General features: G+C 46.1%; 1 protein-coding gene across 1 annotated transcript in view; it reads right to left on the bottom strand.

Moving 5' to 3' along the window:
- LOC132401347 (dynein axonemal heavy chain 8-like) overlaps nucleotides 1-12889 on the bottom strand; it is a 674688-nt gene that overhangs the window by 223168 nt on the left and 438631 nt on the right. Inside the window, exon 66 of the mRNA XM_059983476.1 lies at nucleotides 10116-10292. Coding sequence (XP_059839459.1) covers nucleotides 10116-10292 — 177 coding nt within the window. The remainder of the gene's footprint in view (nucleotides 1-10115; nucleotides 10293-12889) is intronic.

Genomic DNA, 12889 nt, shown 5'->3' with positions numbered 1-12889 from the left:
GGGTCAGTCAGTTCTGTGTTGTGTCGATGGTCACAGTCACTGGGTCAGTCAGTTCGGTATTGTGTCGATGGTCACAGTCACTGGGTCAGTCAGTTCTGTGTTGTGTCGATGGTCACAGTCACTGGGTCAGTCAGTTTGGTACTGTGTCGATGGTCACAGTCACTGGGTCAGTCAGTTCGGTATTGTGTCAATGGTCACAGTCACTGAGTCAGTCAGTTCGGTATTGTGTCGATGGTCACAGTCACTGGGTCAGTCAGTTCTGTGTTGTGTCGATGGTCACAGTCACTGGGTCAGTCAGTTCTGTGTTGTGTCGATGGTCACAGTCACTGGGTCAGTCAGTTCTGTGTTGTGTCGATGGTCACAGTCACTGGGTCAGTCAGGTCGGTATTGTGTCGATGGTCACAGTCACTGGGTCAGTCAGTTCTGTGTTGTGTCGATGGTCACAGTCACTGGGTCAGTCAGTTCTGTGTTGTGTCGATGGTCACAGTCACTGGGTCAGTCAGTTCGGTACTGAGTCGATGGTCACAGTCACTGGGTCAGTCACTTCGGTACTGTGTCAATGGTCACAGTCACTGGGTCAGTCAGTTCTGTGTTGTGTCGATGGTCACAGTCACTGGGTCAGTCAGTTCTGTGTTGTGTCGATGGTCACAGTCACTGGGTCAGTCAGTTCGGTATTGTGTCGATGGTCACAGTCACTGGGTCAGTCAGTTCGGTATTGTGTCGATGGTCACAGTCACTGGGTCAGTCAATTCGGTGTTGTGTCGATGGTCACAGCCACTGGGTCAGTCAGTTCTGTGTTGTGTCGATGGTCACAGTCACTGGGTCAGTCAGTTCGGTATTGTGTCGATGGTCACAGTCACTGGGTCAGTCAGTTCTGTGTTGTGTCGATGGTCACAGTCACTGGGTCAGACAGTTTGGTACTGTGTCGATGGTCACAGTCACTGGGTCAGTCAGTTCGGTATTGTGTCGATGGTCACAGTCACTGAGTCAGTCAGTTCGGTATTGTGTCGATGGTCACAGTCACTGGGTCAGTCAGTTCTGTGTTGTGTCGATGGTCACAGTCACTGGGTCAGTCAGTTCTGTGTTGTGTCGATGGTCACAGTCACTGGGTCAGTCAGTTCTGTGTTGTGTCGATGGTCACAGTCACTGGGTCAGTCAATTCCACGTTGTGTCAATGGTCACAGCCACTGGGTCAGTCAGTTCCGTACTGTGTCGACGGTCATAGTCACTGCGTCAGTCAGTTCCATGTTGTGTCGATGGTCACAGTCACTGGGTCAGTCAGTTCCATGTTGTGTCGATGGTCACAGTCACTGGGTCAGTCAGTTCTGTGTTGTGTCGATGGTCACACTCACTGGGTCAGTCAATTCCACGTTGTGTCAATGGTCACAGTCACTGGGTCAGTCAATTCCACGTTGTGTCAATGGTCACAGTCACTGGGTCAGTCAGTTCGGTGGTATTGTGTCGATGGTCACATTCACTGGGTCAGTCAGTTCTGTGTTGTGTCGATGGTCACAGTCACTGGGTCAGTCAGTTCGGTGGTATTGTGTCGATGGTCACAGTCACTGGGTCAGTCAGTTCTGTGTTGTGTCGATGGTCACAGTCACTGGGTCAGTCAGTTCTGTGTTGTGTCGATGGTCACAGCCACTGGGTCAGTTAGTTCGGTATTGTGTCGATGGTCACAGTCACTGGGTCAGTCAGTTCGGTGGTATTGTGTCGATGGTCACAGTCACTGAGTCAGTCAGTTCGGTATTGTGTCGATGGTCACAGTCACTGGGTCAGTCAGTTCTGTGTTGTGTCGATGGTCACAGTCACTGGGTCAGTCAGTTCTGTGTTGTGTCGATGGTCACAGTCACTGGGTCAGTCAGTTCTGTGTTGTGTCGATGGTCACAGTCACTGGGTCAGTCAGTTCGGTATAGTGTCGATGGTCACAGCCACTGGGTCAGTCAGTTCGGTATTGTGTCGATGGTCACAGTCACTGGGTCAGTCAGTTCTGTGTTGTGTCGATGGTCACAGTCACTGGGTCAGTCAGTTCTGTGTTGTGTCGATGGTCACAGTCACTGGGTCAGTCAGTTCTGTGTTGTGTCGATGGTCACAGTCACTGGGTCAGTCAATTCCACGTTGTGTCAATGGTCACAGCCACTGGGTCAGTCAGTTCCGTACTGTGTCGACGGTCATAGTCACTGCGTCAGTCAGTTCCATGTTGTGTCGATGGTCACAGTCACTGGGTCAGTCAGTTCCATGTTGTGTCGATGGTCACACTCACTGGGTCAGTCAATTCCACGTTGTGTCAATGGTCACAGTCACTGGGTCAGTCAGTTCGGTATTGTGTCAATGGTCACAGTCACTGGGTCAGTCAGTTCGGTGGTATTGTGTCGATGGTCACAGTCACTGGGTCAGTCAGTTCTGTGTTGTGTCGATGGTCACAGTCACTGGGTCAGTCAGTTCTGTGTTGTGTCGATGGTCACAGCCACTGGGTCAGTCAGTTCGGTATTGTGTCGATGGTCACAGTCACTGGGTCAGTCAGTTCTGTGTTGTGTCGATGGTCACAGTCACTGGGTCAGTCAATTCCACGTTGTGTCAATGGTCACAGCCACTGGGTCAGTCAGTTCCGTACTGTGTCGACGGTCATAGTCACTGCGTCAGTCAGTTCCATGTTGTGTCGATGGTCACAGTCACTGGGTCAGTCAGTTCCATGTTGTGTCGATGGTCACAGTCACTGGGTCAGTCAGTTCTGTGTTGTGTCGATGGTCACAGTCACTGGGTCAGTCAGTTCTGTGTTGTGTCGATGGTCACAGTCACTGGGTCAGTCAATTCCACGTTGTGTCAATGGTCACAGTCACTGGGTCAGTCAGGTCGGTATTGTGTCGATGGTCACAGTCACTGGGTCAGTCAGTTCTGTGTTGTGTCGATGGTCACAGCCACTGGGTCAGTCAGTTCGGTATTGTGTCGATGGTCACAGTCACTGGGTCAGTCAGTTCTGTGTTGTGTCGATGGTCACAGTCACTGGGTCAGTCAGTTCTGTGTTGTGTCGATGGTCACAGTCACTGGGTCAGTCAGTTCGGTACTGAGTCGATGGTCACAGTCACTGGGTCAGTCACTTCGGTACTGTGTCAATGGTCACAGTCACTGGGTCAGTCAGTTCTGTGTTGTGTCGATGGTCACAGTCACTGGGTCAGTCAGTTCTGTGTTGTGTCGATGGTCACAGTCACTGGGTCAGTCAGTTCGGTATTGTGTCGATGGTCACAGTCACTGGGTCAGTCAGTTCGGTATTGTGTCGATGGTCACAGTCACTGGGTCAGTCAATTCGGTGTTGTGTCGATGGTCACAGCCACTGGGTCAGTCAGTTCTGTGTTGTGTCGATGGTCACAGTCACTGGGTCAGTCAGTTCGGTATTGTGTCGATGGTCACAGTCACTGGGTCAGTCAGTTCTGTGTTGTGTCGATGGTCACAGTCACTGGGTCAGTCAGTTTGGTACTGTGTCGATGGTCACAGTCACTGGGTCAGTCAGTTCTGTGTTGTGTCGATGGTCACAGTCACTGGGTCAGTCAGTTCGGTACTGTGTCGATGGTCACAGTCACTGGGTCAGTCAGTTCGGTATTGTGTCGATGGTCACAGTCACTGGGTCAGTCAGTTCTGTGTTGTGTCGATGGTCACAGTCACTGGGTCAGACAGTTTGGTACTGTGTCGATGGTCACAGTCACTGGGTCAGTCAGTTCGGTATTGTGTCGATGGTCACAGTCACTGAGTCAGTCAGTTCGGTATTGTGTCGATGGTCACAGTCACTGGGTCAGTCAGTTCTGTGTTGTGTCGATGGTCACAGTCACTGGGTCAGTCAGTTCTGTGTTGTGTCGATGGTCACAGTCACTGGGTCAGTTAGTTCTGTGTTGTGTCGATGGTCACAGTCACTGGGTCAGTCAATTCCACGTTGTGTCAATGGTCACAGTCACTGGGTCAGTCAGTTCGGTGGTATTGTGTCGATGGTCACATTCACTGGGTCAGTCAGTTCTGTGTTGTGTCGATGGTCACAGTCACTGGGTCAGTCAGTTCGGTGGTATTGTGTCGATGGTCACAGTCACTGGGTCAGTCAGTTCTGTGTTGTGTCGATGGTCACAGTCACTGGGTCAGTCAGTTCTGTGTTGTGTCGATGGTCACAGCCACTGGGTCAGTTAGTTCGGTATTGTGTCGATGGTCACAGTCACTGGGTCAGTCAGTTCGGTGGTATTGTGTCGATGGTCACAGTCACTGAGTCAGTCAGTTCGGTATTGTGTCGATGGTCACAGTCACTGGGTCAGTCAGTTCTGTGTTGTGTCGATGGTCACAGTCACTGGGTCAGTCAATTCCACGTTGTGTCAATGGTCACAGCCACTGGGTCAGTCAGTTCCGTACTGTGTCGACGGTCATAGTCACTGCGTCAGTCAGTTCCATGTTGTGTCGATGGTCACAGTCACTGGGTCAGTCAGTTCCATGTTGTGTCGATGGTCACAGTCACTGGGTCAGTCAGTTCTGTGTTGTGTCGATGGTCACAGCCACTGGGTCAGTCAGTTCGGTATTGTGTCGATGGTCACAGTCACTGGGTCAGTCAGTTCTGTGTTGTGTCGATGGTCACAGCCACTGGGTCAGTCAGTTCGGTATTGTGTCGATGGTCACAGTCACTGGGTCAGTCAGTTCTGTGTTGTGTCGATGGTCACAGTCACTGGGTCAGTCAGTTCTGTGTTGTGTCGATGGTCACAGTCACTGGGTCAGTCAATTCCACGTTGTGTCAATGGTCACAGCCACTGGGTCAGTCAGTTCCGTACTGTGTCGACGGTCATAGTCACTGCGTCAGTCAGTTCCATGTTGTGTCGATGGTCACAGTCACTGGGTCAGTCAGTTCCATGTTGTGTCGATGGTCACAGTCACTGGGTCAGTCAGTTCCGTGTTGTGTCGATGGTCACAGTCACTGGGTCAGTCAGTTCGGTGTTGTGTCGATGGTCACACTCACTGGGTCAGTCAATTCCACGTTGTGTCGATGGTCACAGTCACTGGGTCAGTCAGTTCTGTGTTGTGTCGATGGTCACAGTCACTGGGTCAGTCAGGTCGGTATTGTGTCGATGGTCACAGTCACTGGGTCAGTCAGTTCTGTGTTGTGTCGATGGTCACAGCCACTGGGTCAGTCAGTTCGGTATTGTGTCGATGGTCACAGTCACTGGGTCAGTCAGTTCTGTGTTGTGTCGATGGTCACAGCCACTGGGTCAGTCAGTTCGGTATTGTGTCGATGGTCACAGTCACTGGGTCAGTCAGTTCTGTGTTGTGTCGATGGTCACAGTCACTGGGTCAGTCAGTTCTGTGTTGTGTCGATGGTCACAGTCACTGGGTCAGTCAATTCCACGTTGTGTCAACGGTCACAGCCACTGGGTCAGTCAGTTCCGTACTGTGTCGACGGTCATAGTCACTGCGTCAGTCAGTTCCATGTTGTGTCGATGGTCACAGTCACTGGGTCAGTCAGTTCCATGTTGTGTCGATGGTCACAGTCACTGGGTCAGTCAGTTCCGTGTTGTGTCGATGGTCACAGTCACTGGGTCAGTCAGTTCGGTGTTGTGTCGATGGTCACACTCACTGGGTCAGTCAATTCCACGTTGTGTCGATGGTCACAGTCACTGGGTCAGTCAGTTCTGTGTTGTGTCGATGGTCACAGTCACTGGGTCAGTCAGGTCGGTATTGTGTCGATGGTCACAGTCACTGGGTCAGTCAGTTCTGTGTTGTGTCGATGGTCACAGCCACTGGGTCAGTCAGTTCGGTATTGTGTCGATGGTCACAGTCACTGGGTCAGTCAGTTCTGTGTTGTGTCGATGGTCACAGTCACTGGGTCAGTCAGTTCTGTGTTGTGTCGATGGTCACAGTCACTGGGTCAGTCAGTTCGGTACTGAGTCGATGGTCACAGTCACTGGGTCAGTCACTTCGGTACTGTGTCAATGGTCACAGTCACTGGGTCAGTCAGTTCTGTGTTGTGTCGATGGTCACAGTCACTGGGTCAGTCAGTTCTGTGTTGTGTCGATGGTCACAGTCACTGGGTCAGTCAGTTCGGTATTGTGTCGATGGTCACAGTCACTGGGTCAGTCAGTTCGGTATTGTGTCGATGGTCACAGTCACTGGGTCAGTCAATTCGGTGTTGTGTCGATGGTCACAGCCACTGGGTCAGTCAGTTCTGTGTTGTGTCGATGGTCACAGTCACTGGGTCAGTCAGTTCGGTATTGTGTCGATGGTCACAGTCACTGGGTCAGTCAGTTCTGTGTTGTGTCGATGGTCACAGTCACTGGGTCAGTCAGTTTGGTACTGTGTCGATGGTCACAGTCACTGGGTCAGTCAGTTCTGTGTTGTGTCGATGGTCACAGTCACTGGGTCAGTCAGTTCGGTACTGTGTCGATGGTCACAGTCACTGGGTCAGTCAGTTCGGTATTGTGTCGATGGTCACAGTCACTGAGTCAGTCAGTTCGGTATTGTGTCGATGGTCACAGTCACTGGGTCAGTCAGTTCTGAGTTGTGTCGATGGTCACAGTCACTGGGTCAGTCAGTTCTGTGTTGTGTCGATGGTCACAGTCACTGGGTCAGTCAGTTCTGTGTTGTGTCGATGGTCACAGTCACTGGGTCAGTCAATTCCACGTTGTGTCGATGGTCACACTCACTGGGTCAGTCAATTCCACGTTGTGTCAATGGTCACAGTCACTGGGTCAGTCAATTCCACGTTGTGTCAATGGTCACAGTCACTGGGTCAGTCAGGTCGGTATTGTGTCGATGGTCACAGTCACTGGGTCAGTCAGTTCTGTGTTGTGTCGATGGTCACAGCCACTGGGTCAGTCAGTTCGGTATTGTGTCGATGGTCACAGTCACTGGGTCAGTCAGTTCTGTGTTGTGTCGATGGTCACAGTCACTGGGTCAGTCAGTTCTGTGTTGTGTCGATGGTCACAGTCACTGGGTCAGTCAGTTCGGTACTGTGTCAATGGTCACAGCCACTGGGTCAGTCAATTCCACGTTGTGTCGATGGTCACAGTCACTGGGTCAGTCAGTTCTGTGTTGTGTCGATGGTCACAGTCACTGGGTCAGTCAGTTCGGTACTGTGTCGATGGTCACAGTCACTGGGTCAGTCAGTTCTGTGTTGTGTCGATGGTCACAGTCACTGAGTCAGTCAGTTCGGTACTGTGTCGATGGTCACAGTCACTGGGTCAGTCAGTTCGGTATTGTGTCGATGGTCACAGTCACTGGGTCAGTCAGTTCGGTATTGTGTCGATGGTCACAGTCACTGGGTCAGTCAATTCCACGTTGTGTCGATGGTCACAGTCACTGGGTCAGTCAGTTCGGTATTGTGTCGATGGTCACAGTCACTGGGTCAGTCAATTCCACATTGTGTCAATGGTCACAGTCACTGGGTCAGTCAATTCCACATTGTGTCAATGGTCACAGTCACTGGGTCAGTCAATTCCACATTGTGTCAATGGTCACAGTCACTGGGTCAGTCAATTCCACATTGTGTCAATGGTCACAGTCACTGGGTCAGTCAATTCCACATTGTGTCGATGGCTGCAGGTCATAGCCACAGATCCAGTTCCACACTGAAGTGGATCAATCAAATGGTGCAAATAATAAAACGCATTCAGCACTGAGGACAATAAACATTAAACTGCAGCCAAGAGTGAGTCCACTGCCACGAGCCACAGAGGTTGTCGAATCCTGCAGTGTGGAGCAAAGACTCCTATACCTTCTGCTGGCAGCGGTGAGAGGTAGACCAGTCAATCACAGGCAGACTGCGCTGAACACGGGTCCGTTTTCTGTTTTTATCCTCGGTAGTTTTCATCTTGCTTGACGCTTTAATTGACATGGAGTAATGAGGCTGACCATGGGTTTGTGTTCCTCCATTGGGAATTAATGCAGAATATACTCAAGCGACGGGGCACAGCTGCAACCCGCACCGAATCCTCCAGGGGATCGCAAACACACCAGACTGTTAGCCCAAAAATACATTCTGAAAAGGGCAATTACAGGCTACGATTGATCATAGTTCAAAAGAAGAAAAATAATATCCAGAAGAAGGGGAACATCCATTAGTTTTGTAATCTGTTAACAAGATGCCTTCGTTGGTCCAATTCACTAATTTATTACTTTCACCAGAAGTCACCAGGAAAAGAAATTTGGACAGAAAAAGCAGGAAAACAGAGAAGTTCAGGGGATCCTTCTTACTTACAAGACATGATTTTATACAGCAAATAAAACCTATCAAAGTCAAAAACTGAAAAAAAATCAAATTGAAAATGTATGGTAGCATTGGTTTCCTGACAAAGGTTACACTGTAAAAAAAATTTGATTTATACTTACCAAAAACCTAATCTAACAATATTCAAAGCATATGAATTACAATATTTCCTTCTAAATATAGCTGTTCCTCTATTAAATTGAGCACTCATGAATTTAAAATAATAAAGTACTCCTTAATAAACTAATTGTTTTATCCTTTTAATCTTTCTTTCTTTTCCTCTGAAATTACACATCTCTATAGATGTACATTGGAGAGCATTCTGAGCAGTTACAAAGCAGGCTGGTATGGAGACTCCAGAGGTGAGAAGCTGCAGCGGATTGTAGACTGAGCAAGCTCCATCATGGGCACAAACCTTCCCACCAATGATGACATCTTCTCGAGGCAGTGCCTTAAGATGGTGGTATCCATCACAAAGGAACCTCACCATCCGAAACATGCACTTTTCTTGTTACTTCCATCAGGGAAGAGTTACAAGGGCCTGATCTGTCCTGGGAGTCCAGCATATAAAAGCTATCACAAAGACCAGTGCCTTTACTTTCTTAGAAGTTTGTGAAGATTCAACATATCATCTAAAACTTTGATAAACTTCAAAAGATGTGAGGTAGAGAGTATATTGACTGGTTGCACCATGGCCTGGTATGGAAATACCAATGCCTTTGTATGGAAAAGCCTACAAAAAGTAGTGGATACAGCCCAGTCCATCATAGGTAAAGCCCTCCCACTGTTGAGCACATCTACATGGACAGCTGTTGTATGAAAGCAGCATCCATCATCCAGGACCCCTTGCTGCTGCCATCAGGAAGGAGGTATGGGAGCCTCAGGACCAATACCAACTGGTTCAGGAGCAGTTATTTCCCCTCAACCATCAGGCTCTTGAACCAAGGGGGACTCACCTTCAAGGACTCTTCATCTCATGTTCCCAATATTTATTGCTTATTTGTTTGTTTATTTATTAATTTATTAATTCTTATTTTTTCCTCTTATGTTTTTGTATTTACACGGGCTGTTACTTTTTGCTGCACATGGTTGTCGTCCGCCCTGTTGGGTGTGGTCTTTCATTGATTCTATTGTGTTTCTTGTATTTACTGTGATTGCCCACAAGAAAAAAAAATCAGGGTTGTATGTGGTGACATATGTGATTAAAAAAGATACTTTGAACTGTGAAGACTATCACTCAATGATTCATAAAAGCTTCTTCCCTTCTGCCATCAGATTGCTGAACAGTTTATAAATACTAGCTTGGTGCTTTATTTTCTGCACCATTTATTTACTTTTGTTATTTATAGTAATTCTACAGTAATTGTGCATTGTACACTGCTGGAAAACAACACATTTAACTTCATTTAAATCAGTAACAATATATCACATTCTGATTCTGAAAACTATTGCCAAAAAATGTAGTTATAGATGCTTAGAAATATTTAATGAAAATTTTGGCATTAAGTCTAAAATTTACTCGAATGGGAGTAACCTGCTGTTGATTCCATTGGTCTTCACATGATCTTCCAATGAAATTGTGATACATCTTTAGCAGACAATCCTTGGATTTTTGGTATTATACATTCTGTATTTTCAATTTACCAATGAATTCTCACAGTTCAATTTAATAAAAACTATAGTTACTTCAGACAATAGGTTATATTTAAAGCATAAACCTAAAATAATTAACTTTACACGAGTTTCAAGAGCCAATCGTCTCATGTTACTTTCAAAAAAGTGCAATTTGGTGTCATCAATAACAGACATGAGTAATTCTTTCTTTAGCAAAACCGATGAGGGTATATTTAACCTGGTTTCATATCCAGTATTAATTTACCAAGATACTCACATTTAGAGCTGCCTCTGCAGCTTCTAGTGCAGGCTTTGCAGCTGTAAGTTTATCCTCTGCAACAGTTTTTTCCACTGCTATTTCATCCACAATCTTCTGGGCTTTATCTTTCACCATTAGGACTTCATTTTTGACTATCTCTGCTGCTTCTGCACTCACTCTCACCTCTCCTAGCACCTGTGGGATGTCACAGTAAAATTAATGAAATGCCCTCATTCATTAAATCAAGATCCACATTTTATGTGGAAAGGTGCTGTCTGGAGATTGTAGTTTTAGCTTTCATTAGAACCACAGGAGCTGAGGAGATGCACCTCCTTGCTGGTGGGTGGGGAAGAGATTATATGTAGGAGGGTAAAATTACTGGTTCAGTTCTGACCAGCATGAAAAATTAAATACGTTAGGACTTTATTCCCTGGAGTGTAGGAGAATGAGGGGTGATTTGATAGAGGTGTATAAAATTATGATGGGTATAGGTAGTGAATGCAAGCAGGCTTTTTCCACTGAGGCTAGGGGAGTAAAAAACCAGAGGTCATGGGTTAAGGGTGAAGGGGGAAAAGTTTAAGGGGAACATTAGGGGGGGCCTCTTCACACAGAGAGTGGTGGGAGTGTGGAATGAGCTGCCAGATGAAGTGGTGAATGCGGGCTTACTTTTGACATTTAAGAAAAATTTGGACAGGTACATGGATGAGAGGTGTACGGAGGGATATGGCCCAGGTGCAAGTCAGTGGGACTAGGCAGAAAAATAGTTTGGCACAGCCAAGAAGGGCCAAAAGGCCTGTTTCTGTGCTGTAATGTTCTATGGTTCTATGGAAAAGGTGGTGTATCCCTCAGTCTCTAATTCTGATGGAAACTAAACATTATATCTATGACTACTCTCTGATATTGATGTGCAGGGTAACATTTCCAAATTTGCATAAGATATCAAAAGGAATTTAGTATTCAATATTATAGGTAGGTAAGTCAGCAAATTTTCTCCTTAGCAATATCCATGACCAGAGAACATAGGTTTAAGGTAAGGGATGGGGAGATTGTTAAAGTGATTTGAGAAAGAATGTTTTTCACAGAGGGTAGTTGAAAGGTAGGAAATACTGCTGAGAGTGTGGTGGGTGAAGGAAATTCATGCTTAAATAAGCACCTGAAACACAATGGGGCATGGACTGAGTGGTGCAAAACAGGATTACTATTGATAGCCGAGATGAGTTGCAAGGCTAAAGAGCCCTGACTCCTGCTGAATTATATTATGACTCTCAATGATTCTGTGAACTTAAATTCTTCTTCCACAGGTATTGTCTCTGCCTTATTGCGAATTTCTGTTCTAATTCCAGATTTCCAACAATATTCTATTCTGATTTTGTGATTTTAAATCTTTTTAGTTTTCTTCAGCTTGTATTTACAGCAGTGGTCTTCATAGAATATAGAATACGTACACAGCAAAAACAAACCCTCTTAGCCACCTTGTCTATACAAGATCTCTAAGGGTTAAGTAGGTTCAGTATGTCATTGAGCACCCTAACAAACTTCTGCAGAAATACTGCTGTAAATATCCTGAATGGCTGCTTCATGATCCGGTGTGGCAATTTGGATACACAGGAACATAAGATATTGTACAGAGTAGTGGGCATCATGGTCACATCCTTCCTCACCATCAGTAGAACCTACATGAGGCAATGCCTCAAGGCAGCAACCATCTATCATCGAAGGTCCCTTCAGTCCAGGATATGTCATTTTCTTACAGATACTTGTTAATAAACCAGCTGTCTAGTCAAAACATTTCAATTTTGCCATTGTACCTGTGAGTTGTTTTAACTGCCTGACATTGTTTACTTGTGTTTTGAGTTGTGGTTTGTGCTTGTCTGATGCACATATTACAAAAAAGACATTTAAAGTGCAATGCAGTTTTCAAGCTGTGTGAAAATTTCCTGCTCAGACCATTTCCTGCTATAAAAAGAGTAGAGGGATCATTGATTGAATGTCAAATCAGAACCATTAGAGTCATGTGGTCATACAGCATGGAAATGAGCTTTTCAGCACCGACTATCAGGTACTTATTGTACAGTAATTCCATTTTATTCTCCCCACATTCCCATCGATTCCCCCAGGTTCTACTAGTTACCAGTGCAGTAGGGGCAATCAACAGCAGCCAAATAACACATCAAATAAAACAAAGAAAAGGAACTGCACAGAGTAAGAAGGCTCAGAAACAAAAAGTGAGAAAAAATTTGAATTTTAATTTCAGATGTTCTTAAAAATCCAAATTAATTGTCTGAAAGAATAGTTTGCTATAACTGTAATTGATCAAATACTGAGCAAAACTGTTCAACAGATAACCATTAAAAATATTACCAATGGTAAAATGCAAACACGAGGAAATCTGCAGATGCTGGAAATTCAAACAACACACACAAAATGCTGGTGAAACACAGCAGGCCAGGCAGTATCTATAAGGAGAACCACTGTCGACGTTTCGGGCCGAGACCCTTTGTCAGGACAAAGGTACTTTACCAACGGTAAAGTGTTGATTTTCATAGAATCGCTGAAATTTATGGCAGAGAAGGAGCCCATTCATTCCATCCTCTCCACAATGATTTCTAAGCCATTTTTAATGGCTGTAAAGGTGAATTTTCTTGAAATTTACAAAGTAATTTAAGGAAGGATGTCATCTTTATGAAGCAAATGAAGGAAGGGGGCAACGTAAAATAGCCAATCAGAATTCATGAAAAAACTCTTCAGATCAATATAGCGCAAAAAATACTTCCACTGCATACTCCTTTAAA

The sequence above is a fragment of the Hypanus sabinus genome, chromosome 10 (assembly GCF_030144855.1).
Source record: "Hypanus sabinus isolate sHypSab1 chromosome 10, sHypSab1.hap1, whole genome shotgun sequence".
Classification (NCBI taxonomy): Eukaryota; Metazoa; Chordata; class Chondrichthyes; order Myliobatiformes; family Dasyatidae; genus Hypanus; species Hypanus sabinus.
Note: the sequence above shows the minus strand (reverse complement) of the source record. Positions and strands in the feature narration are given on the sequence as shown.